The sequence below is a fragment of the Melopsittacus undulatus genome, chromosome 5, assembly GCF_012275295.1.
Source record: "Melopsittacus undulatus isolate bMelUnd1 chromosome 5, bMelUnd1.mat.Z, whole genome shotgun sequence".
NCBI classification, from domain to species: Eukaryota; Metazoa; Chordata; class Aves; order Psittaciformes; family Psittaculidae; genus Melopsittacus; species Melopsittacus undulatus.
The window spans coordinates 6,665,849-6,692,990 of NC_047531.1; the positions used below are offsets into that span (position 1 = coordinate 6,665,849).

The 27,142-nt window shown below is 42.1% G+C and overlaps 1 protein-coding gene across 1 annotated transcript in view; it reads right to left on the minus strand.

Moving 5' to 3' along the window:
- The window catches only part of HMGA2 (high mobility group AT-hook 2), a 116,464-nt gene extending 95,577 nt beyond the window's left edge, over positions 1-20,887 (minus strand). Inside the window, exons 1-3 of the mRNA XM_034063139.1 lie at positions 20,206-20,887; positions 17,545-17,631; positions 9,832-9,882 (exon numbers count right to left, since the gene is read on the minus strand). Of these exons, the coding sequence (XP_033919030.1) occupies positions 9,832-9,882; positions 17,545-17,631; positions 20,206-20,316 (249 nt within the window). The 5' untranslated portion in view covers positions 20,317-20,887. The remainder of the gene's footprint in view (positions 1-9,831; positions 9,883-17,544; positions 17,632-20,205) is intronic.
- Between the last annotated feature and the right edge of the window lie 6,255 nt (positions 20,888-27,142).

Sequence of the window (27,142 nt, forward strand, 5' to 3'; positions counted from 1 at the left end):
GACAGACTAGAATAAAACAAACTGAAAGTAGAAAGTTTATTTTTAAAATGTAAAATGAAAAGCAGAATATAGACATACATTATGCATTACTAGCCTCCTAAAACTGTTATGGGAATAGCACACATGCAGATATATAACCAAACTGCAAAAAAACCTCTGAAACATTACAACACTTGCAATAACAGGCAACACCATTTGAACTGGCAAGAGAAAGATTAAAATCACATGCAAATAGATTACAGCAAGCTGTTGCCTGCAAAATTCTTGCAGCCACGCTATAAAACACGCAGATAACGTCTTACGTGTGTGGAGGTTTCTCTAGGGTGGGATTGAATCCATCTATTCTCTGTGACTGCCTATCTTTGTAAGGTCCTCAGATGCCTAGTATTTTCTACTTAACCTTAAAGCCCTCTGCAGACTAATGTTTAATTGAACGTGCTCAAAATTGCTAATCTAAGGTAGCAAGTCCTACCTCCCAACAAACACTTCACTGCATTTCAAGTTTCAGCTGAAAGCCCCCCCAAATCCAGGTCCACCCTATGGAGAAACCTTCAGAGCCACATAAGGTCAGGGCATAGAACAGCTCCATTCATAGTGCTCACGGCCAACTGATACATCAGTGTCTTGGAGCAATGGTACTCAAAGGGGGGGTCTGCCCATTAGTAAACATGATGAAGTTTTGAACCCACACCTCCTGTACAAGTGTCCTAATCATCAGCTCCTGTGCTTTCCTGGATGAGAAGCATTCTCCAGCTCTTCTCTTGAAGCTAAAATGCCATGCACAGAAAATGCTTCCAGGACAGGCTACTAAAATCCCTGTGAGGCAGCAGGTAGTTTGGGTGGAACAGACTTCCCACACTATCAAGCCATGAAAGAAAAGGGATGAAACCCATAGATACCTGTGTTCAGGAAACAAACCCACCTACTTCTCCTGTCTCAGCTCAGGTGAGGCCACCTTAGCACAGCAAAAAGATTTCCTTCCTAGAAAGCAATCACTAGAGCATCAAAACAGAGATGAAGCCTCCCTGCCTTGCAAAGAAGAAAATCATACCCTGTCAACAGCCTCCAGTAACAGCAAAGCTGATAGGCATTTTCTGTGCAACCAGAATCAGTCTGAACAGGGAATAACAAAAGACTGCAAAACAAACAGCATGCTATGAGCATTATCAGCCTCTACACCACGATTACATGCTCCTCAACGTACAGCTTTCTCGTTCAGTCTGTCATCTTCCAGGCCTTGGTGTTTCCTGTTCCAGGGCTCCCCTGAAGACTGAAAGTATCTGGGTTCTCTTGGACATGAAAAGATCACTTCCTCTTTCAGCAGCAGTGTCACCACTGCAACTTTAAACCACTAAACCTTTCCCCACTCTGACTATTGAAACAGTACAGCCTGTGAAGTCACAGTTTTCAGATTTCAGGTTCTTGTCTCTCTTTTTATCTTGGTTTTCGTTTGCAGTCTGATGAACACGTCAGGTAGGTCTCGGGATGGTTAAACAGGTACACCCGTAAATGCCATCGTAAACTCTGCTCGCTTTGTGTTTTAAATTGGTAGCCAGCACAAAATAAGCTCAAGACAGCAAAGGAAGAATGTGTCATGCTAAGTAAATCACATCTAAAGCATATTACTGTTGATACAAAAAGCCTTTTTTTTTCCTTGCTTGGAGTTGTGTGCTACAGAATTAGAAGCCACCTCCTGGTGAAGATATTTTGCAGCTATTTACTGAAAAAAGCCCACTTTCTTGTTGAAAATCTAGTCTCATACCTAAAATGTAATATTGAACTGCAATCTGAGGTGAGGGTTAGACCCAGGATTAAGGAAGAGGAAATAACAATACTCACACTTAAGGCAAGTAATAACTTTCATTCAAACACCTGAAAGCAACTCTCCACATATTAATTATCACAATACTAGCCTCTTCCCAGTCCTTCCAGGAGAGGATCAACCCTGCATTCCTTCAGCATCCACATTGCCTGCTTGGGTCTATAAAGAATGCAGAACAAAGCCAGAAGGATTACTTTAATTATTATCATAACTTGTAATTGAAAGGAGTAAATTCACCCACACAGGGACCGACTTATAAAATGGCCCTTTCCTATTACTGCTGGAGAAAAAAATGTGTATTTTTGTAAGGCTACTGCATTACTGGGGATTGCACTGTAAAACAGAATAGAATGTAAATAAATTACATTAAATAAGATGCACACTTAGTCAGAAATTATAAGAAAACCCAGAAGTTTTCACTCTGAATCTTCTGTCCCAGATCACACTTTAACATGTGGGTTTCCATTCCATATGCAACATTACCTTTCAAGAGGACAGGGAATGGAAATACCGTCTTTGAATGAGGTGACCTGAATGGCCCTGTCCTGCAGCTATGGCTCAGACTGGCTAGTCCTGGAAAGCAGAGTAACTGCATTCAAAACACTCCCAGGAACTAGGCGCTTTGGTGTCATGATTACATTTGTCATTTACTGAACCAGTATTGACCTTCTACATGTAATTAAGGTACAAAGATGAGAAATACCATCAATATATATCAAATACCTTGCAGCCTTATATTTGGGTTTGGTTCAAAACCTTTCTGGTATGAAACCTGCCCATTCTACCCTGTATATAGAATCATTTATGTTGGAAAAGATGCCTTAAGATCAACTCCAACCATTAACCCTGCACTGCAAAGCTCACCACTAAACTATATCCCTAAATGCCACATCTATATGTCTTTTAAATACTCCCAGGGAAAATCATAGACTTTTTAGTACCATACTCCTACCCCTCATTGCCCACCAGCTACACATAAGCTAAACACACTGAGAGTACTCACATCTGAGTTTACAGAAACAGGTAAACCCCATATATTGGGTTTAAGATACAGAATGAAAAGCATGTTTCCCTCCTTATCCAACCTGTTCACAAGCCAGCTCTACGGGAGGATGGCCTTGACTGAAGGCACGGGCGAGCTGCCAGGAAATCCGAGTTCTATTCCTGGCTCTTCTACAGATTTCCTTGGGCAAGGCAATTAACCTTGTGGAGTACATTTTCAATGGAGGTGAGGCCCAGCTTCTCTTTCTGCATTCATAACATTTTCAGTGATTAAAATGGAATTGCAAGAGCAAGAATGAGTGCCTGTGCTTTTCACCACCTGATATACTTTCTCTGTCAGGTAGCTGGATGCACTGATAACTGTGCTAGCAACGAAACCAAAAATGCAAACACCACAGGTGCAAAAATGTCTCCTGATGCTGCCATGACCAGCCTCAGTGCTCAGCTTCCTCACATGTTAAAAGGGCAATGAGGCTTGTAAAATCAAAATACACAGCTGAATGGGGAACTAATGTTCAAAGCTCTTGAACACCCGTTACCTGAGATCATGAAAAGGCAACAGCTCAGAGTTCCAGTTTACCTTTCACTACAGATGCTGCATTTTTACTTCCTGCATTTTTTGCCTGTTAAATTTCCTCTTTGGGCATCAAACAGAGTAAAAGATTTTCCTTTAAGGATTCTGAAATGACAGCTGAAGGCAAAATATTTTTAGCAAAACTGGGTATGTTTTAAGATCCCTTAACGGAAGTGGAAATGAATTAGCGAATGAGAGGAATATTCTTCTGGTAATAGAAATGTATTTTGGAAAAGAAATATCATGGCTAAATTTTCCCTTATGGTCTACAAGATCTGCTCTTGAAATAATGGTGCCACAACTGCTTATACCAACAAGGAAGAGGACTCCAAGAGTCCAAGGAAGGACACTATTTGCTTAGATAAGCTTATAGAGAAATGAAGACACATACTTCTCTGAACACAGGTGAGACAGAACATATTTTTAGTGATGTTTTCATGAATCCTCTATGAGCATGCAAGATAGTTTTTCCTTTCAAAGAGTGCTGAATAAAAAAATAGACAAAGACTGGCAAAAAGAACACTAAATATCTGTTAGTCATAGGAGAAAAGTTCAACCATCACTGCTTTTGTCAAAAAGTTCAGGTTTTGAGAGATGATTTCATTTACAGATCATCTGAACTGGAAAGTGAATGTATTGGCATAAAGCTTTTAAGGCTTCCAATTCATGTCCTTCATCTACTGTTTAGTAATTCTGAAGGAAAGAGATCGTCTGTTTTTCATAATTATAAAAGCTCCTTCAAGCCCTATAGAAAACTGAAACGATGACCCCCTCCCAGGTGATGATCTTGCCCACACAGATGTAAAACATGTTCATGAAAAAAGTTATTTTACATTACCATGCATTAACATCTATGACCTTCACAAAGAAGGTAAGGTAGTTTGGAAGATTAAAATAACAGCAATATGTGTAAAACGGCAAACCAACTGCAGTAGAAAGCACTAACACCACAGATATTGCAGTCAAAAGTTGTAATGACGTAAAGTCACTGAAATGAGATTATTCTTCCAAATACAAGAAACTGAATTTTTATCTATATTCTATAGATATAACTTCTATATTCTGTATATTCCATAATTACATAAATAGCAACTTCCTTTTGCATTCATCATCATCCAATACATGTGACGTAAGTTTTACCTTGATCATGGTTTGCTCTAAATAGACTATGAAGTAATTCCTTCAAACAAGTACAGGTTCTCATGACAGCGGAATCTCTAGCCTAGCTTGGGGATACACTGGTAAGCACCATCAACAAGCCAGAACTGTCACACATAGCTTTCGCCATTTAAAACCCAGATTTGCATCCTATTTTATCATCTAGATTGTCTTTCCCGGTGTTAAAAGGTTGCTCTCTCCAGATGAGAATTCATCCCACCTACAACTAAGTCTTTTATAGAGGAGGATGGACTGTGATCTCACAACACCTTTCTCTCCCTACCACATAGTGAAGAAGCCTGCATGAGTTTAAGCACCTCCCAGACTATGACTTCATCTGAGACAAAAATGACTGCGCCGAATGAGACATAAGCACCAAGTCAAATGGCTTCACACCACAGAGCATGGCACTAACAGACAGAAACTTCCTCTTAGATAAAAGTTTGCAAAAATTCATTGTGGGCAAGAAATAGCCTCAAAACACTGAAGGGTCTTCTGAGGCAACAGGGTTCTCTTGATACGCATTTCTTCAAAATTCAGAACCTGGCTTGCAAACTCTTACAAGTGAATGAGCATTAGGAGCCCTTGGCCTGACACAGGCCTTCTGGAAATGCTAGCATAGAAACATTGCGCAAATGCCATGTTTAAGGTTTGATATTTCAGCTATGTCAAAACTGCAGTGGGAAATAATCTGAAGGAAAAGTTATCAGAAAAAGCAATTTTTGTAATGACTGTTTTTCAACGTGGTTTGGCACTGCTTAAACTGGCTTTCAAGTATAAAGTGAAACTCTGCCCTCATTATAAAGGGGAAAACCTGAGCTTCAAAAGTACTGTAATGTCTATGTAATCATGATTGGATCAGATAAAGTTCCTGCTTAAGGAAATTAAGTTTATTTCTGATTATCTCTTCTCTCCTACCAACCTGAAATGTGCTACCTAGACTGTCTAGCAGAAAACAAAATCCTTGAGAGTTTTCTGAACAAGTCACAGTTGTTTCTTGGGCATCAATGATAAGATGTGCAAATGGATGCTTCACATGTACCCTGCACTTGGAAAGTCACCGATTCTCCTCTGCTGTTATAATCAATGTGGCTTCCAGAACTGCAGCTCTGGACTTTTGCTTGGTTGTTTTGAGCAATTCTGCTATGCCATGCAGTGAATCTGTGGTTCAGGTTAAAAAATGTGGAGCTGAAATCAGACAACGCAAAAAAAAAACCAAAACCAACAACCAAAAAACTATCTAAAAATATAACAAAAACAATGGAAATGAAAAAATAGCCTTATAAGTATCAGCTTCAGAACTGAGTTTCAGGTTTCCCCATTAAGCTAATGACTGAGAGCACTAGAAGTCTATGAAATTTCCAGGGGTTTTCAATGCAGCTCTTTGGAACAAACAGCAGAATAATTGATTATTCAGTCTCTTGCTTTACTCGTAACCCTCCAGTCTCCTCCTTTCAATCAACTTCTAGCCATACACAAATTAAAACAAAAGAAGCAAGAAAGCATTGACTGTGAATTCTTTACAAAGGTTTATGTAAAGCCATCAGCAAAATTGTTCCTGATTCCACAAACAGCAGCAACAGGAGGCCTTAAGTGGCAAAAACCTGGCACTGATGAAGTCAGTGCAACCTTTCATTCCATTCTGAGTATAATGTAAATCTCTATGGCTATGGATTTGATGTTACACTTATGCTACGTAAAATAATTCTGCTAATAAAACCCAGTGTGCTTCATCTGCCTTTTTCAAGCATCAAAGGCTATGGCTACAATACACAGGCAATATGGACCAGCAGGAAAAAAAAGGCTGGTGCTGAGGACTTCAGGTCCAGACCACATACCTTTCAAGAGGTTTTAATTCCTCTTAGCCTAGTCCTATGGGTTGAATGCCTACTGGATGGCACTTCTGCAGCACAACTTTCAGTTTTGTTTCAGTTGAAAGGAATCCAGCCCATGAGTTCTGGGACTGCTCCACAATGCACGTAATACATGAGGGACAATTAGGAGATGCATTTCCAAAGCACACTCCTGATTTGACCTAACACATTAATGTAGATGCATCCAAAGAGCTTAGAACATGTTGCTGCATTAAACCCTCTAAAATTACAGAGTACCAAGGTCATGAAGACCTCCCTCTCTGTTAATAGGACTTGTAGCCTTCAATGTGCTTTACACAGGGGCAGCAACCTATGGTGAAGATGACTTCCAGCAGCAGGCACTATGTTTCTGACTCCAAATATGTTAACTTCCCACCAGCTTGACCTTGTTATCTCCAGGGTTTCTATTTAATTAGCCCTACACATTTAGAAAGCTTAGCTGTGTAGCTGAATATTCTATTTTCAGGAGAGTTTGTCAGCTTTTAGGTCTGTTCTCCTGACAAGGGACTTCTCCTTGCCAACTCTGCAAAGCACCCATTATTGCATTGGGAACTCATCAGATGTCTCATATGCTTGTGAGAAACTGGGCTACTTGCCCTCTTCGCTTGGGCTCTCCCTCCCCCTTCCCAGTTTTATAGTAGTCAAAAAGATTTACTTCTCTTCTAAAAAATAATATATAAATAAATACATTGCAAGTCACAAACATTAAATACTTAATTTGAACCGGCAGAAAGACCAGCTACCGGAATTCTACAGTGGTCTGTTAGGTCGTATGTCTCTGCATGCGCATATTGAAGGAAACAGCAGAAATAATACTTTACAATTTGATGAACAACATATGACACAGAACCTCTAGACTCATAGGAAAGGGTTACAAACTCAGGAAAATACCTTCCATATAGAATTCTGCCCTCTCCAAGAAAAAAATACCTGTACACACTTTACTTTCACTGATACAGAACCATCATCATTCAGGCTTGATATATAAATAGGAATAAAGAAGAAAATAATCACTAAGGACTTGACTGAAGTTTGGGTGATAAAAAGGGACATTTTCTGAGTACATGTTAGATGTCAAAACAGAAAGGCTGATACTGTGCCATCTGCTTTTAGGCAAAATCCTCCCTTGATTTCAACCATAAGCTTTCCTTATGATTGGCACCATGGCTTATAATAATTTTACCATATTTCTTTCTGGAGCAAAATAAAACATCATTCTCCATTTCATCATGCACACAGGAGGAACCCATGAGCCTAGTTTAAACTGGAAAGAGAAAAGAAGGAGAGGGGGAAATAAAAAGCATATTTGATTCTCACAGTCTATAGGATTATCTCAATGCCAGCTGCAGATATGAGCATTATCTCTGAAAATCACAAGAAGCAACCATAGCATCAGAATAAGCGAATGAAGACTGGGCTTTCCGCAGGCACAATAACAAAGTAATACCAAGGTTGAAAATATGCCTACGTTTTTAAAAAAGGAGTGAAACTGTTGCACTGGTCTCACAATAAAGGAATGCATATAACCACTAAATAGCCAATAATCCACATTTCTGCAAATCAGATTCTGCACCCAACAAACATCCCATACTAAACTTAGTGATACTGCCTATCCTTTCTTCCCCATAAAGATACAAAAATAAAAGGGAAACAGTCTAACCTAAAAGATAACACAGGGGTTGCATTTAGCCCTTTCCACTGGAAGCTCACCTTAGCTTCTGACTACGAGTGCTTGGGAAAGAATATCCTTTTAACATTTCACACTGCTGCGTTTTCCCTCTTTACAGAGCTCTTCAGCCACCCCTATTCCACTGTCACACATTCCTAATGCAGTGGGGATGCTCTGCCTGTTATAAATTACTCTCATAAACCAGCTATTTCTGCTGCTTCCTCTGGGGTTGCACCCAAGGTGAGGATCAAGCAAGCAACACTCAGCATCCACATGTGCAAGGTCTGAGCAGGACAGGAGGAAGTAGATAGTAACTGATCCTTGTTTTACTGCCCTTGGCATTTGCCTTCTCCAAGGTGCCTTTGAGAAGATCACCAGCACAGGTACATTTGAACATGCCACCTTCTTGCTAATGCCAATGAGCCTCTTCATGTACCTGAAATCTGCTTGACTTAAAAACTATAGGCATAAGCAGACATCTAGTATGTAATGGTCTGTTCTCCCAAAGGAACATCCTGGGGTATTTTATCACTGTGGACAATGCCACAGAACTACTTCTTAAAGTAACTGTTAAACCCATCTCTTTCCTTACTTAGCTGCTGATTACTCCAGAGAACCTCAGCCGTAGCTTTAAGTACCTTCTGGTCTTGTTTGAGCTTTTGCATCATATACGTTAAAGGCTGTGTTGACATCTACGCAAAAGAACTGAACAAAATGAGGGGAAAATTTACTGCAGAGAGGAAAGAAAAGGCAGAGTAAAATAAGGGAGCAAAACTGAGATGGATTTGAAAAATAAAGAAAATTGTTGAGCAGATAAAGGCAAAAGGAACTGGAAAAGGGAAATCAGAAATGTTAACTTGTGATGGAGCACACGGCCACAACTTCGTATTTTCTAATACCCAATTATGCTTTCCAAGTGACATCCCCATCACATTTCTTTTGAAAGCCTCTGCATAAGTGACAGATGTGCAGAGGAGAGGTGAACAAGTCAGACTCTCATCAGCTGTACACATCAGTGAGAACACAGAATCTCTAGTATCTGAGACTGAAACTTTTCCATGGCCAGAGAATCAAACCACACACACCTGATTGCCATGTCTACAGCCTAAAGGGCCAGGGGAAAAGGAAACTTTTAATGAAACATATTACTAGTCACTACAGTCTTATGAGGCATGAAGATGGCCCAGAGTGGAAAAACTAAATTCTAAGTGCAAGTATCCCACTGTTCTTTCCCTCTTTGTCACTGGATTTAAGGAAAATATGCTGTTTCCAGGCAACGTAGGACAAAGAAGTTTTGGGTTTAAAACTTTTAAACTTTATCTTGTAGATGTTACACCTGAATATTATCACCTCTCTTAATCACCTTCTGATGTCTGATAGTGCCCCTTTAACCTTTGTTAGTCAGTTACTGGACAAGTTATCTCCTTACTCTCTTTTGAAGGAAGAGTTGTGCCCCTTTTCATGCTGATTAGAGGCACAAAAATATTCACTCCCAGCAAACATTTAAAAGTAAAGTGCCTTGAGCAAACTACCAGAGTCTAAAGGTAGAAAGCTGTGGTTAACTTCTCTGTTATCTTAACTCTTCAGTCAATCCACCAGAACAAACAGGCATAGAAGATGGATGCTCTTTCTTACAAATTAAGCAGAAATAATTGTTCTCTGAAAGAATGGACTTTATAACGTGCTTTATAACACAGCAAATAAATCAAATGATTGGAACTGAAATACCTACCCATTTTCTGGGCCGGCCTCTAGGTCGCTTTTCACCAGTGGCTTCTGCTTTCTGTAAATGGAGAAGAAACAACATATTTTATACCTCAGCATTATTTAACAGACTCAGTAACTAGGAACTCCTTTCCTCTAACATTAGCCACAGTTATCTCTCTTGGGTGGCACCAATGGTGCTCCTGGTCCTAATCCACCCCATGTCAAGGGGCACAGAGGAGCACATCCATGCACATCCAGCTGCTCAGCATAGCCTGGGGTGCCCCAGCCCAGCCAGCCATGGGGCGTGCAGACTGTGGAGGGGTGCACAGGGCAGTCTGGGAACCTGAGAACCCCCAATAACACCAAATCCAGTCTTGCACAGGCTGCCAGAAATTTATTTCAGCATCCTCCTTCCTCTTTTCAGTATTTTAAACAAGAGAGACTAGGATGGGGACATTTTAAATAGCACCACTACTATGTACAGTGGAAAGTATAGTCTGGTTATTTCAATCAATTGTGATGCACTACACCAGCAAAACACTTCCAAAGCATTAGAAAGCTGAAAACAAACCTAAAACCTCTACATACACACACAGTCACTAAATCAAAAATACAGCCTGTTTCAAGCCTGAACAAAGCACATTATAGAAGCCACAATTCCTTCTTTTAGTCTCATGATGTTCATGCATGAAATGGATTTGGACAGACTATTACCATGAACATGTGTGTTTGTATTGGGAAATAACTTCTCTACTTCATGTGAAGTTTTCCAGATAAAAGCACATCCTTAAGCTGCCAGTAAACCTTTCACTGGTCCAAAACACACCTTCTCTTCTCAGGTTTAAGGAAGCAGCATGGAAGGTGCCCTAGAAGTGACAGCTATATTTATATAAGCCCAGCAATTGGTCCTGGGGCTCAATGCAAAGGAAATATGGATTCTCTTACAGACTCTTTCATTAACTGTGTGACACTCTGAATACTATATCTTATGCACTACACTAAAATACAGGCTCTAAAATTAAAATTGCAGGTTATTTTCTCTAGATAGGTTCTAGCCATCCACACTCCTCATCAGGTAAATAATCCCGTCCTAGAGAGGGTGATGAGGATCTTCCTACCAGCTTTAGTGAAGGCAGCACTTGCCACATACAAAATCCCTCAGAATAAAGACTTTCAGCACACATTCTGTGAATGTGCTTTCACATTACCATGAATTGTTTTTTTCCCCAGTTAATTGTATGTGTATTTGATTTTCCCTTAGAAATCAGTTGTGTCATTAAATAAATCACTTGCTGGTCAATCTCGGTAACATACACTGTAACCTAATGCTGTGTAAATCGGATTCCTCTAAAAGAGAACCTGAGCTGAAGAAGTTGTGGAGGAATCTCTACAAAAACCCTGCCCTGTGAGTTAAATGCAACTCTTTTGACATAAATATCTCAGTAAGGAGAAAACTGTGAAAAATAAAATTCACACTCCTAAAGGGCAAAATTATCACTCAGACTTGTTAAAAGAGTAAACCTGCTCTTTAATCACTTATACTGGTGTTACATGTAAAGCGAAACCCTCTTATGAGAATACTTGTTAAAGTGCATTTACTATATCCTGTAGCTGTCTATTTCAGAGTTTTGTTTCCTTTTAAAGTGCTCATTTCTTTCTACTCTATAACCTGAAAGATGAAACAAAAAGATGCCACTTGCTTTTGACAAGCTGTAGCCCCCTCCATTTACGTTTACTTCACAAAACAGTGGGTAAAAACTGAGAATATTGTTCTTAACAATAATTAAAGGTTAAAATTGTTCTTAACAAATCAACACTTGAAGTATCATTGAAGCACAAACACTGTTTATTTTCTTCTGTATTTTACTGTGTTTGAAGGAAAGACCCTTTTCCAAAACTCTATGAAAAACAATTAACTTTATGAAAATGAAAACTACTTTGGTCTTATAATTAAAGTTCCTACAAACCTGACACAACCTGTAAGTGTAACAACAGCATATAATCCATTTTGATGGGAAAGAGAACATGAGAGACTTCTTTGAGTAACTAATCTTTGCTTCCTGCCATAAACTGTCACACAGCGTGGCCGCTTGCCACAAACAGGGCTGTGCTTTACCCCCGAGGAAGGACCTGTCAGAAGTGGCTAGTGTTCCTGCTGGCTAGCGTGGGTATCAGTTTGTCAAGTGCTTGGGGACCTTTCACATTGAAAGGCACTATATTCCTGCTGTATATGATTTCCACCTCATGTTAGAAGAAAAACATTTCCATGGCTCTTATCAAAACCGAATCTTTCCCAGAGGTGAGCTGAGCAAACAGCAAGGCATGCCAGAGACAATGTTTTGGTACAGGGCAATTCTGTAAGTAAATAGGAAGGTTTCCACAAACTAAACTGCAGAAAACGAAGGACAAGAACCTCCAAAGTGAAGGTTTTTATCTCCATTCCAAGGGAAAAGAAAGACAAAACACTTCTGGAACAACCAAAAGGAGTAGTGGAAGTCCAGTAGTGATGATAAAGACATGAAGCTTAGGAAAATATTCCAACTCCCTCTGGATATTTTTTAGCTTGCACTTTGCAAACATAGCTGATGTTTTCTCCAACAGAGCACAAGACTGTCTTTTAATCTGAGCACCTGAAGAAAGGTTTTACTGCATATCAGACAAGTAATTCAATGTTCCTCCACGCAATTTTAAACTAATTAATAAGAAAAAGAACACGTAAGTGCCAAAGCATTCCCTTTCCTCTGAAACAGGTATTTGCATAATCAGAAACATGCCAGTCTGTTGCCTCTTTGCTTTAATTGAAGTGTTGCCTCTGAAGCTAGGAACAAATCCAGAGAGAGATCCAAGCCACCCAGAAGTAACACGGATCTCATCTAGGGAGTAAGATGCACGTGTTCCCAGCTACTCTACATGCAGCAGCCGGTACCTGCTTCACCAGGAAGGAAGCTGCTGCCTTCATCCTCTAAAGCACCTTTTAAAATTGAGATGTGTTTGGTCAGGGCTTTCTTAGCATTTGGTGCTACATTATGAGGCACAATCTTGTTCTGTACAGGTTAGACACGAAATCATCACACTTAAAGGAGGGTCTGGGAATGTCACCTAACACAAATTTCATGACAAATCATGACATTCCTCATAAACAATAATATGAATACATTATTTTCGCTATGTCACATTTTAGGAACAGAATTAGACTTACTTGTTTTTAAGTGCATGATCTATAGGGAAAATGGGGGTGGTTTTTTGCCCCAGGTGAGGAAGATGGCCATTCCAGTCACTGCTGCCTGTAATCACCTAACAGTCCCCAGGCCGATTTGCAATTCACCTAAGCCCTGAACCACAGGGCCATCAAACCCTGCTTCCAAACAGATTTGACTGCCTATCATCTCTACCTCCTTGTTGCATAAACCTATTGTGCCCAGACAGAAACTGAGGCTATACTACTGAGAGCAATTAACAAGACAAGTATAAATAATTGAGCAGCTATAAAGTGCTCTTTGGTCATCTGTCTGTTGTCAAAGAAGATCTCCAATGCAACAGAATCCAAATTTGGAGAACTCTATCCCCTTTGCAAAATGATCTGCTGGAGACCTCAGATAAAATGTGTCAGAGCTGTAAATCAGGTGAAATAACTGAGAGGTCTCAGGAGAAAGATCACTGTGTCAAGAGACCTTTCCCAGGAATGTGTCCCTCTCCTAGAAAAAAAGGTGTTTTGTTAAAAAATAGGCTAGACATTGGATGAATACAAAAAAATATCACACTTCCCATGTCGTGTTTTACCCATTTTAATTCTAAACGGGAGTCAGTCCTTCTGCTTCTCCTATCTTGCTCAAAATGCCTGATTTTGAGGTCTTATTTTTCAGGTACAATCATCATGCTACAATCACTTGATAAATCTGATCTTGTTTTCCCTTTAAGCCTGTAATGACGAGTGCTAGTGAGAATGAATGAAGCATGGAGAAGCCAAATAGATTTTCATGAACCAATTTAGGGCAGAGTCCTGGTCACATGCACTTTTGTTTTACCTTTGGACTGCTTAACTCAGGGACATGCCTTTCTACATACCAAACTCTGGCCATGCAATGTAGAGACAGTAGTAAGTTTAGTCACACACAGTACCACAAAGCCTGCTTTTCAGAAGATGGTATTTCAAGATCCATAGGCATTTTCAGTGGATTTCATTGCATCAATGACTACAACAAAACTCCAAATATTTTAACTGAAGGTGAATTTCACTAAAGAGTTTACTTTTGGGATATTCTTGGGATATCCCTTGATATTTTCTTTCAGGATAAACACATAGTAGCTACTGCTCCTTTTTTTTAACCTCACAATTGTGTTTCCTCCTTCCAAACAGAAGGGTATTTATGCCTATAGAGTATTTTTGTCAAGCCCAACTACAGGAGCTAAACAAAGAAAAGCCCTTGAATGCTTAAGGGAAATGCAATGGGCTGGGAACACAGCTGAGCTTAACAAATAAAGCTCAACCACAGAACACCCAGGAAACTAAAAAGGAACATCCCTGCTAAGATCTTCCTGCAAAACTAGTCATTCATTAGGGAATAAAATGGAAATCTTCACTTTTTTGCTAATTTTTAACAAACATTTTGAATGAATAACATTCTGGTTTGTTTAAAGACACCAACTTCAGTAACAGCCTAATTGTGGGGAATCAAGTACAAGATGATCAGGAGCCTTTTTGTGTCTATCTCTTCTCATTCGCTAACATGTTGTGTTCCTTCTGTTTGCAAAAATTACACAGTTGGGAAATGGTTAAGTTTCCTATAAAATGCAGGTTACCTTTTGTGTCCAGTTTCTAACAAGTCATGCCTATTACCTAAAATTAGAGTAATTGCCACATTATTAGCTGTCCAGTTGGTCTTGCAACATTCTGTATGCATTGTCAAGTTTCACATTGCTAATTTCCTAACAAGCACAGTTTGTTTTCAGATGCCCCAAGGCCAGTTTACTAAGACCAAACACAAGCTCTGAAAGCTACCAAAAATAAATAAATAAAATAAATAAATATAAAATAAATACAAAATCCCACGAACCAAGGAATTTAAAATGCACAACACAACCATGATTCCAGGGTAAATTGCACGTCAACTGATTTCACAGCATTTCCCTTTGGAAGTGCAGCAAAACAAAGCCTCAGCTCTGCAATATTTTTAACTCACTGCCAGTTTGTGCAATACATTTTTAATTGTGATGTGTAATGGTTTGCAAGAGAACACCCCATCAATTAATCATGAGTGCCTTCTCATGGCTGCTCGGTGGGTTCTCCTGGCCAACGTTTATCTTACATGTTGTGAACACTCTAATACATTTCAATGAGCTCCCTTTGAAACAAGCAGGGCACACACTATTCTTTAGAAATTCCATTAGATTCCAGTTGCATGTATAGTACCCAGGCTCACATGTAGAGGGGCTTAAGCTAAGTTAACCAGCTTTCTCTCTGAGAGCTGAGGCAGGCTGTAGAAAGCCTTAAATAAATACATGTATGCATATGGATGTGTAAATATGCTTACACCAAAATGAAACATATAGCTCACTCTTATAAAAGGTGATACCCCCACTGCCAAATGAAGCTTTCTCACAGTGCCAAACCCCTTCCATTCCTATTACTGTCAGAAAAACTGTCAGAATTAATATTACATATAAAGCACTTGGAGATGCCTATTGAGAAGCTGAACCATTTTAGAAAAGGTTAATGATCAATTTGGAAAAAGAGCTAAAATATTTATTTGAAATGTGATCTCAGTGACTTTCTTCTAGTCAGGCTTTATAAGGGGTTTATGTTTTAGAGGATTTATCAAACATTTATATACTTTATCTATAAACCTAGAAACAAGTCAGTCTTGTAATTACATACCCCTGCAAGGGGGGGTTATGATAAAAAAAGACAGGTGGTCTTTGGTGATTTTTGTTACATTACCAACACCCAAAAAGGTTCGCTTTAACTAGAGCAGTAATTTGATGCACTCTGAAAATCAGAACATTACAATGACACTGCTCAGTTCATAAATTACATTAAAAAACCCCAACAACTATATGCACCAGAATAATCTATAAAGCCCTTGATTTGATACACCTACATATAAATGAATGTTTTTAAGTTATTTTCCATTTATACTGATTTCCAAATCACTCATATAAATGAAATAATGCTAATATTTCTTTTAGAAATATCTTTTTAAAACACCCTTCTATGAATTACTTAAAATTTAATCTCACTACAAATATTTCTCCTAGGAAAGCCAACACTCCTAAGAGGAATATTTAAAACACTAAAGCTCACATTTGGATTTGCTAGACTAATAAAAATCTGCTTTCTCTCTTTTGAGGAGTGAAATTTAAACTATTTTAAATTGAAACTGAGGAACTTTTTTTATTATGTAAAGAAAAAGAATCAACATTTTAAGCTCAGTAGGTTGCAAAGTGGCTTTGATATATTTTAAATACTTAACCTGTAAAACATTTTTTACTAATTCATGAACTTCTTGACAGAATGTACTGGGTTTTTTCCAGCTCAGCAAGTAAAGAACAATTTTAAACTTAAAGAGCTAGAAAACGTTCCTCAAATAAATGTTGAAAACACTTAAAACAGGCATGAAGCTATAGTCCCCCTCTAATGATTTAGTATTTATCAGCAGTTACTATAGCAATTTATAACACTGAAAATTAGCAAACTTAATATGGTCAGTACCATAGGCATACTGAACAGTGAACCATAATTACATGAGACCACAAATACCTTCCCCACACGTTTTTGTCACAGATCTACTTAAAAGATACTGATATACTTAAGCAATACAGTTCACTACCAGATTTTGTAAGCTTTTGTTTCCAATTTAGTACCTGTAAATTAGTGCTAACTGCTGTGTAACCATCAACAAAACAGAATCCCCATATTTGTTTTTGAGCTTATAAACACATTGCCTTCTCTAAAATAATGCACACAGAAAGATCTTATTTGCCTTCATAATTTTCTAATGCTGAGCTTCCTCCAGTTCAAGTAAAATTCAGTCACAGTTTCACATTGTATTTGTGATGTAAAAGTCCATGCACTAAATGCAGTGACTTCAGGGAGCTTCTCCTATAGCTAAATGCATTCAGAACCCCCAGAATCAAAGTTTGCTCCCATCACCAAGCAGAAGCAGTGGTTCAGAAGACTAAATAGCACTTCAAGTAAAAGTCTCTGAAAGTGACTACTGAACAAGACATAGTAAGCTTTTACTGTAATTCAGAGTTTACTTTCCCATCACATTTTAAAGCTGTAAATTCCAATATATGCACTTATTTCCATCAACACATAATTGGATTTACTTCTAATTAACCTATGTTTGACAAAACACTTAGCTTTAATATACAGATTTGGTCTGGAGTAGTAACAACTGTAAGTGGACAAGAAATTAATCTTCCTCTTCCAAAAACTCTAATTGAGAAAATAATATCCTTAATGTTGATTTTCTTATTAGATACAGGAGATCTCAGTAAATACATCAAATACATTATGCTATTTCCCTAATGTGCACACTAGAAAGCAAGCCTATGGTCTGTACCTAGGGTCTTCATGCAGCATGTTAATACTAATCTTAAAAACACAAAAGATGTGCATTATGTAGCTTCTATTACTACAAAGATTCTGACTGCACAGGTCGCAGTCTAAAGGATTGGATTTTTTGCTACCAGTTAATGAGAAAACAGCATTAGGAACTCTCTTTAATAATCTCACCTTCTGAGCTGCTTTAGAGGGACTCTTGTTTTTGCTTCCTTTGGGTCTTCCTCTTGGTCTTTTAGGAGATGGTTCACCAGTTGGTTCCTAAATACAGGAAAACATGCTATTGTGGCAAGAGGCTACAACTAACCCAGAACATCTAAAGGATAAACTGTAACGGAGACATTACTTAAAACACGTGGATTAACAGTATAAATAAATGACAAGACTTGAAATGCAACATGAAAAAATAAACAACTCGAGGTAAAGAAAGAAAAACCATTTTGCACAACAAAAGAGCTTCACTTCCCTTGTAACTGCATAAAAACGTTGAAATGTTTGCTTATGCTAGCACGTTAAGTTATAGAAGAAAACACAGTGCTAGAAGATGGCTATGATTTGCAGGAATGATTATCCAAAACCTGATGTTTAGCCATTTAATTTCAACTGCATTTCATTAGAGCAAGATACAATTATATGCAGTTTCTAGCACAAACTTTCTTCTTAGGGGAAAAAAGTTAACTACTGGGAAACTGCAAAGTAAGCTTAGACTATTTTCTTTCTCCAGGGCACAAATACTTTGGATTTTTTCTGTTGTTCTACAATCAGCATTATATTCACACCTATTCGAAGCATAATTGAGCTGTACTAAAATGCAAATGCAGAAGTTCCTTCAAACAGAGCACTAGAAAGCCAAAACTCGACAAAGGAGAGTATCTGAAACAAAACCCCAACTCTGAAATGACTCGACAGGAACACTTATTATTTTAGCTGTTTCTTAACTAGCTCCTCTGCCTGACAGTAAATAACCAGCCCTTAAAAATGGGTATGAATTACTAAGAGTTCGGATTCCAAATATTTATTCAGTGAATCATAAACACTATAAAACTCCTCTAGCCTTAAATATTATACATTTCATTCAGATTACAGGATGTGGTAAAACTAATTAAATGCAGTTTGTTAACTTAAACCAGCTTAAAACCCTTCAGCTTTTTGAATTCCCGGGTAGGTTGAGGGAAGGCTGGCGAGGTGACTTCCCCAACTGCTCCAGCCTTCAGTGGCGGGCCCCGCAGGCACTGCACAGCTGGGCTGAGCACGCTTAAGGGGACGCGAGTTTCGTTCTCTTCCATACATCCAAACGCTATAGGAGAAAAAAAAAGGGGGTGGGGGGGGTGGGCAGGGGGGGGAATAATAGGAGTAAAAAAATAGGAAGCCCCGGGGGGGGTTCGTAAGGCTGGGGCCGGACGAGGGAACCCGGGGGGTGAAGTGGAACCGGGGGCAGAGCCCGGAGCCGCTCCGGTGAATTAAGTGTCACTGAAGAGGGTAGAGCGGGAAAACCTTAGGCTCCGCTTTCATGCCTTTCCAAAAAGTAGTACTTTCTATACGCTCTGCAGCAGCAGCACATGGCTGGGAAAGAAGGGGGAGCAAAGCAGATGGGTTTCTCCCCTGCTCGGGGCTCTGCTGCTCAGCTCCCGACATGTTTTCGGCGACCCTCGCAGGCTCCCGGGGCAGCGGGCTGATGTTAAATGAATGGGAGGCAACGTTTTTAAAGCCCACGGAAGCTCGCTTTAAAAACCGAGCTCCCCAGGCAGCGCTGCTTCCCAGCCGTGACTTCCGAGGGAAGCACGGAGAGCGCTGCGAACAGCCCCACGCTGCCGGCGCAACCGAAGATCCCCCCGGGCTCCCGACCCGGCGGCGAGGCTGAGAGCGGCTCCGCACCTCCAGGCGCTGCGGCGACAATGGCACTCGGGGAGGGGAGGGGAAAGGAGGGAGGGGGTGCGGTGGAGATAATGCACGGGTCTGGCAAACTTTGCGCGGATTCAGGTCAAAAATAGGAGCCCGGCGTGTCCCCTTCGCGGCTGGGGGTGCGGGGGGAGGAAGCGGAGCTCCGCTCCCCGCGTCGAGAGCCGGGAACGGTGCCCCCCGGCTCGACCTGCTCGGGAAGGCGACGAAGCAAAGGCAATAGGTGTTGCAAATGCAGGGCAAGCCCCCTCCGACTACCTCCCCCCACCTCCATCGGCAAAAGGGGCACCTCTCTGCACACGATGACGGGTGAGGGGGGAGGTGGGGGGGGGGGGGGGGCAGGGAAAAAAAAAGGGCTAAAAAACCTATGCGACTTTCTCGACACCCTCCTCTCCCCCAACCCCAGGATCTAGGGGCAGTCAGGGGCTGGGCTGGTCAAGATCGGAGGCGGCAGCAGCCCCGGTGGGACCCGACACACGCGCACACGCACACACGCGCGCACACACACACACACGCACGCACAGACTGAGACATTGCAAGGGCCGGGAGAGGAGGGAGACAGGAGAGCCCCGTTCCCCGCTCCTCGCTTTCGCAATTTCAAAATCAGCTCGAAATGACCCAGCGAGCGCTGGTTGGTCGGAGCCGCGCTGCTCCATGTTCCCCATTTACATTGAAAAGCCCCAGCTCGCTCCGTGCACAATAGTGAAAGTCCCGAGGCAGCGCGGTGGCTCGGCCGCCCGCCGCAGCTCCCGGGGTCCCCCCGCCGGGGCGCCCGGAGGAGCCCCTCGCTACGCCTCTGCACCGCCTCGCCGGGAAGCAGCGCACAACAAAGCCCCCCGCCCCGGCTCCGGGACTCCTTCGCTTGCAGCATAATACATGTACATGCCTATAACATGCCTAGAGATCTGCGGCTCTACGTATCTATGCGATACTGACTTGTGGTTGCTTCCTGGGTCTGCCTCGTCCTCTCTTCTGAGGCTCTGCGGTTGCAGGTTGCTCCTGGGCAGCAGTGGAAGGCTGACCGGGTCCCTCACCTTGTGCACTCATCGTGACTTCTGCTGCTCAGCCTTAAACCAGTCTCTCCAAAGCACCTTGGAAGGGGGGGAATCAAAACGAGCTCTTGCTGCTTTTGCTGCTCGCTGCCACCACCACACCGGACGTCCTGGTGCTGCCAAAAAGGAGAAGAGAAGGGGAGGAGGAGGAGGAGGAGGTGATGGTGGTAGTGGTGCTGGTGGTGGTGGAAGAGGAGGGGGAATGAATCTCTCTTACAATTTAGGAATGGTTAGTAAGTAACATGAAGCAATTCAAAAAAGGGGAGGTTTAAAAAAATAGAAGAAGAAAAAGGCAGAGTAAATTGCAACCCTGGAAATGCAAGGAGAGAGGGAAACACTCCGAGGGTAGTCGGGAGCAAACCAAGAAGGGGAAGAAAGATCCTACAAATTGAGAGCAAGTGGTGGCTATCGCGCTTAGATCGGATCAGGACAAATTAAGATAAGACACAGTGAAAACGGACTGGGAACACTGCACGGTCCTGCCAGCAGCATGCACCCTGGGAAGACGGGATTTCGGCAGCAGCGGGCAAAAAGAGCGATCATTTAAAAAATAATAAAACGATTTGGGAGATTGGGGAAGGGGGAAAAAAGGGGGGGGCGGTGCTGGGTTCGTGTCTGTGATGAGAGCTGCTGCGACTGGAAATATGATTATGCGAGTCCTGCCCACGGACTCGACTCGGATGAGGGTTTTAAAGGGGAAAAAAAAAGGAAAAGAGAAGAAAATCCACCTTTCCCCGCGGGTGGAAAACCAGGAGGGGCTGTGCGAGAGGAGTGGGGAGGATGCGGGGGGAACGGAGGAGGAGGCGGAACGAAAACCCGAAAACGCAGCGAGCGGGGGCTGGCGGCCGGCCAGAGCAAACACGAGCAGCACGGCAGCCGGGGAGCGCGGCCGCCTCACGTGTCCCGCACCGGCACGGCCCCGCCGCCGCCGCCGCAGGTTTAAAGGGCCAGGCCGCGGGGTCCGCGCAGCACCGCGCAGCGCTCGGCGGGGGACAGCGCGGGTTCGGTGCCCCCCGGTCCGCACACATCCGCGCCCCGCCGCCGATACACGTGGGTGCCCCGAGGCCGAGCGGAACAAAGGCGGCCGCGCCGGGGCCGCCCTTGCACCGGGAACGGGACGGGACGGGCCCGTCGTGAGCCGCTCGCGTTCCGGGAGCGCGGCCCCTTCCTCCGCTGCCGGTGCGGTGAGTTCGGCGGCTCCAGGGACGGCGGCCGCCTGGGTAAGATGTGGGCGGTGTAACCCGGCAGCGGGTCGGAGCTTTCCTGCCGCGACGGTGACAGGCACGGGAATGACCTCTTCTGGAGAGCCCTGCCCCGACATTGTTCCCATGAGCGCGGCTGCGCTGCGCTCTACAGACCTTCCCCAACTCCCCAAGTAGCGTGTCCCACACAGCCTTCCCCCTCGGTTGGCGTTTGGTCCTCTCCCGTGCAAGCCGCGGTTCGGCGCCCGTTCACTGTGGCACACGCAGATCGCCACAAAGGCCAGGGAGGACCCCCATTTCTGTGCGTCCCCCAAAGAAAGCGCTCGCACCTGGGCTCCATGTGCGACTTCGGCATTTCACCCCGTGCCACACCTCCCTCAAGGTCTTGCGCTTTGATTGAGAGAGAGCTACTCCTATAACTGTCTCCTCACGTCCTCGGGGGTGGACAAACACAAGAGAGCTCTTAGAAGGGGGGGGGGAAAGAAAGAAAGTTACATTTTCATATATAATGCTGAAGAGGGCAGAGATACTGCAATGCTTCTTGTACTGGCTATCTAGAGACATCTAATTGTCACTATACCTTGTAAATTCTTAGCTGTCTACAGATAAATAAACATAATCAGGCAAGAAGTTACTCCAGTCAAACACATGCAACCATTGATCAGCAAGGACTGTGCTGAGGAGACAGCTGAGTTATTTTCTGTGGAATAGGAAAAGTACACTGCAGACAGATGGGCTAAAGAAAGAGTAATCCTAGAACACTTCTTACGTCTGAAAATATTCCCAAAGTGTTCTTAATCCAATCACAAGCCTCCTAAAGCCTGCTCCCCTCCCATCTCCAAAAGCAACCAGCTCTGGAAGATGGACACAGTCCACCTGTTAAATCTCACAGCTATCAGGAAAGTCTTGTAGTTCCAGCTATACTTTGTAAAATACTCAGTTTCCATCACACCGTGAAGAAATCCACAGAGCCCTACATCCATTCTGTGCATCAAAAGATGAAGCTGCTGTATGAGATCTGGATTCCAAATGAGACTAAAGTCTGTTAAGCCTTGTAGCAAGTAACTTTTGTAACATCCATTCATCTGTTTGAAGCATATTCATGTATCCATTTCTTTGAAGAAAGTGCTACATGCAATTGCTAAAAGCGTGTAGCTCCAAAATTCCTGTTCCACAAATTCATCCTACATGGGCTAGTAATAGTTCCATTAGTCTTCCCTTGAGTAGTTCTACTAACAATACCATAGTATGAAGATTCTTTACATACAGCCATAAGCAAATAATCTTCACATGGCAGCAGTGCTCCTAAAATCACTCTTTGAAAGCTGTCTGGATAAGACAAAGACTTGGAACTTGCACTGTGCCCTGCACAACAGTTTGGGTCTTTCTAAGGATGTCTGCCTACAGATCCACTATCACACCAAGAATTAGTATCGGAGATGTGAGTGACTCGTGGTCTTTTCCTTATTTGAAACTGTGTTGATTCCCTCCTTAACCAGAAGTCATAGATTATAAACCAGTATGGTATTCCTGATGGCAGCTCTGGGGATACAAGCCTGTCTAGACTAAGCCAAAAACTTGTTCTTACGTCACTTATATCCAGAGTACACAGGTAAGCAACATGACATCCAGAACCCAGAAAGCCTGACTTCCTCAAGTGCCTGGTGTAAGCTGAGGAGCCAGAAACAGTTCTTGGTTTTGTTACAGATTCCTTCCCAAAAGAGATATTGTAACTGGTCCTTCCACCGTTCCAATCCATCCCCTGACAGTATGGATTATGGTCGAGTGCAAACACCAGTGAATATAACTGCATAATTCATTGAAGACAATCCAGCAAAGTTACTGGAGTAGCAATGACCTACTTTCCACTAGCCTTGGCCTGAGATTGAAACTTTGCTCTATCAACAAAAGTATTACTTGTCAGTCCTTTTTTTTCCCTTTCTGGAAGCATTCATAATAGGGTAGGAAAAAATTTATAAATATAAAATAAGGCCTGGATTCCACTGTCCATGAGCCTACAAACTCCAAATTTCCAAAGAAAATAGAGGAATTTCCTATAAGATTAAGAAGATGAGAGTGAAAAATAAGATGGAGGTTTTGTTACCTAACCCAGAACGCTTATAAAGAAGCCGTTTGTTATTCTGTAGTCAGTGTGATGACTTGTAGAGGCTTAAATGGCCTCTGTTCTCAGAGGGGATCTTATTAAATTGTGCAGTTTAACAGCAGCAATAATGTTTTGCATCAGAAGACAGAGCTCCAGGTTGCAGGAAAGTTATCTTCTAAAAAGTCAGAAAATCCCAGGTTAAATAGGCCTTGGAGATTCTAAATAGCAGCAGGGTACCCCCTTTCCTTGTTCACTTCTTCATCTATCTCCTTTCTCAAAAGCCTGTGGATGCAGAAGAATCACACTGTGTAAATCAACAGGCTCATGCTACGCACCATCATAAGGAGATGTCCCCTGTGGATAGCAACCTAATGTAACCCATACGTAACTACATCTAACTCCCACCTGTGGAAGTCTGGGAGCTCAGATGGTCTCAGCTGTTAGTGCACTACACAAAGAGAGAATATTTAGGTTTTTTCCAAGCTGCTTCTTTTCCTTGAAGGTCTGCACTGCAGTCCGTGATAGGAGGTGTGTCACTGACTTTACAGTGCCTGTTCACCATGTTTTCCCCACCCCAGTTCTCATGGAAAGCAATCTACTCAAAAGGGATAATATGGTGAGTTTAAGGTCCTGGCTCGGGGAGCACCAGTGGTGTGTGACTTTGAAAGATGTCTCAAGCCAGGGATGGGAGAGCAGATGGTAAAATTCAGATGGTAAAATCCATTTCCTCAGTTCTTCATGGAGCTCACAAGTCACTTATAGAGCTCTTTAGAAACCCTTCCAGTGCTAGAAGCTGCCATGTCTATAAGGGTCATATACTGGTTGGTAATTTCACTTTTTTGGCCAACCAGAGTAGCTAAAGATACTTACGTAGTCAAAGGCTGCAATGGGTACTCGAGGACCTGGGAATCCTGATGCTCTGTTCTACAAAACCAGTCCTCTCAGGAGAAGTAAGTTTTGCAAACATTGTCTGTATTTTTGGGAAATGTTAACTTGTTTTCCATGGTTCTTTTTGCATGGACTCCCTCTGGTCTATGGGGATACAAGGGAGAGGAGAAGAGCAGGAACAAGAATCTTGAGCTCACCTATCAGATGGGCCAGGATGAATCTCCACTCTTCTGCTCATTTCTTTTCATCCAACTGGTAGAACAAACAGCGGCTGCTGCTGCATGATCTGCAGATGGCTGGGAGAATGCTTTAGGGAAGCATGACGGTGGCTGACAAACAAGACCCAGACAAGAACATTAAGGCTGACTCTCAGGCCTCATCTGTACTGGGGAATTTTCTTCCCTCCTCCAAATTCCCACCATTGCTAATACGAATGCAGCTGCACAATTGTTAAGGATGTTGGGAGTTGTAATATATGAGTTTTCATCTCGTTGGCCATTTGCAGTACTGTGTCAATTAACCCTCCTCAGAGCAGGGTTAACTGATACAGCGCTGAAAACGGCTGCTGGAGCCGAAAGCTGTCTATACTAAGGCTCCTATTGTTGCTAACCCTGGTGCAGCTGCAGTGGAATCAGCCCGTGTGGGATTATTTTGGTAACAATTCCCCAACCTAAAACCAGCCTGACAATGCAACATAGCCACCTCATGGGCCAAAGCATGCTTCTCCTGCACCTCAGCAGCTATGCAACTAGGCTGTCACCCTTTGTAATCAGAGTTCTCTTACAGTCCTTTCAGTCCAGGAGGTACCTTTTGTATTTCTACATGAGACTTCATCTCAGCAAACTGGTGCTCCTGTCACCTCCATAAGCGACTGTCTCTGCTCATTAGCTCTCACTAGCTCTGGACTTGAAGATGCATTGAGGAAAAGCCAGTTGTCTGGTGGTGTCTTTTCATTGATTCATACATTCATCAACTCAAAACCAAATTTGCCCTTTCACTCATGGAAACTTTGTGATTTGGTTTATATTCTTAATTTCTTAATGCAGATCTTGTTCTTTGGTTTATGACTGGAGATTCTTGTTCACCAGCAGTTAGTTACTCAGAGCAGCACTGTGAAGACTCAAGCTGACTTTTGGTGGAGTAAACTTCTATATCGACTGAACACAGCCGGCAGAATCAGTCCCACTTGTTTCCATGTGCTTTAGGAAGCAGTTATGGAACAGGCTGGTCAAATGGCTGTTTCACCTCTTGCTGAGTAAGGCTAATACTTACAAAAAGCCACTCTCTATCCTTCTCCCACATCCACGTCCAAAACTAAAACAAGGAAGTGTTGTTTTGCATTTATTATACTTCTGAACAACTATTTATCAGGCAGATGATGGCAGTCAGGGTTTTTTTTTTTCAGTGCAGTTTGCAAGTGTGAAAATATTGAAGTCCAGACTCAGCAAAAACCTCAGTGAAAAACTCCAGCTCACTAAAGCCCTTGATTAATGACAAGCAGGTTTCAATTCATGCACAGCATTTTATACAAATATAGAACACAGCTACATGCAGAATGGTGGACAACTGCATTTGCCTACTGATATCTACAGAGGCTCTACCTGCCGTGGGGCAGACACAGAGGAGAGAGATGCTGTCCACAGCCTCCCAGCAGTGGGGGTGAGGTGCAGAGCTCAGCTCAGGGTGCTAGGATGTTGAGCAAAACCAGATTTGGATACAGCTGGGTGTTTTGAGAAGGGGTGAAAGAAGTGGCTCACTCTCTTTATCTCTGATACTGCTACTGTGGCTGTTTCTCTCTCCCAGGGATCCCTTTGGACAAACTGAGAGAGTAGGCAGGATAACTGAGCTGCTGCAAAGCAGGTGCGACAGCAGCCTGTGGAAGGAAGGAGGAATGTATTGAATACCCCTTTAGCTCAGATTTTGCTATGGGATGCATGACAAAGTTGTCAGGTCACAGCTGTCTCACAAGGAGCCTGCCTCTTGGTAAACATACTTATGTATTTGCTTAAATGGTTTGAATTAATCTCCTGAAAGGTTCTGGTAAAAATGCTAAACAACTCCCATCCGGAATCCCAGTGGAACTGGATTTCTCATCTCTCTCAGCCCCTTTTCTCTTCAATATTAGGGTCAGTATCTTGAATATGTTTTCATATGAAACTCTGATTAAAAGTACTTAAGACTGGCTCATTTTTCTCTGCAATGAGTTCAGTTATTTCCTTTTTATACCTTCCAGAATTTACTATACCATATCTAAATATTGGCTGCAGTCCACATGTTTTAGATCATTCTCTATAATGGTCCTGTTGTTATAGAATCCTTTGTGTGTGTGTGAGAGAGAACATGCATATGTGTTGGAAGCGAGGCAGGGTGCATATAATTGTTTGGAAAGAGAAATCAGGGTATATTAATTCCATAAGTGATTTGTGAACTGATAACATAGAAGTGATAAAAATAGCGAGCAGTGAAATTACATACCTCTAGTGCATTACCTTGTATGTGTGGTAAATAATACTTCTGACCCCTATACACTACTCTGTGTATATTCGAGTAATAAAATGACTCATTCACCTTTCATTGCTATATAATTTTAAAGATCAGATTTATTGTCATCACATTTCCTCATTTTT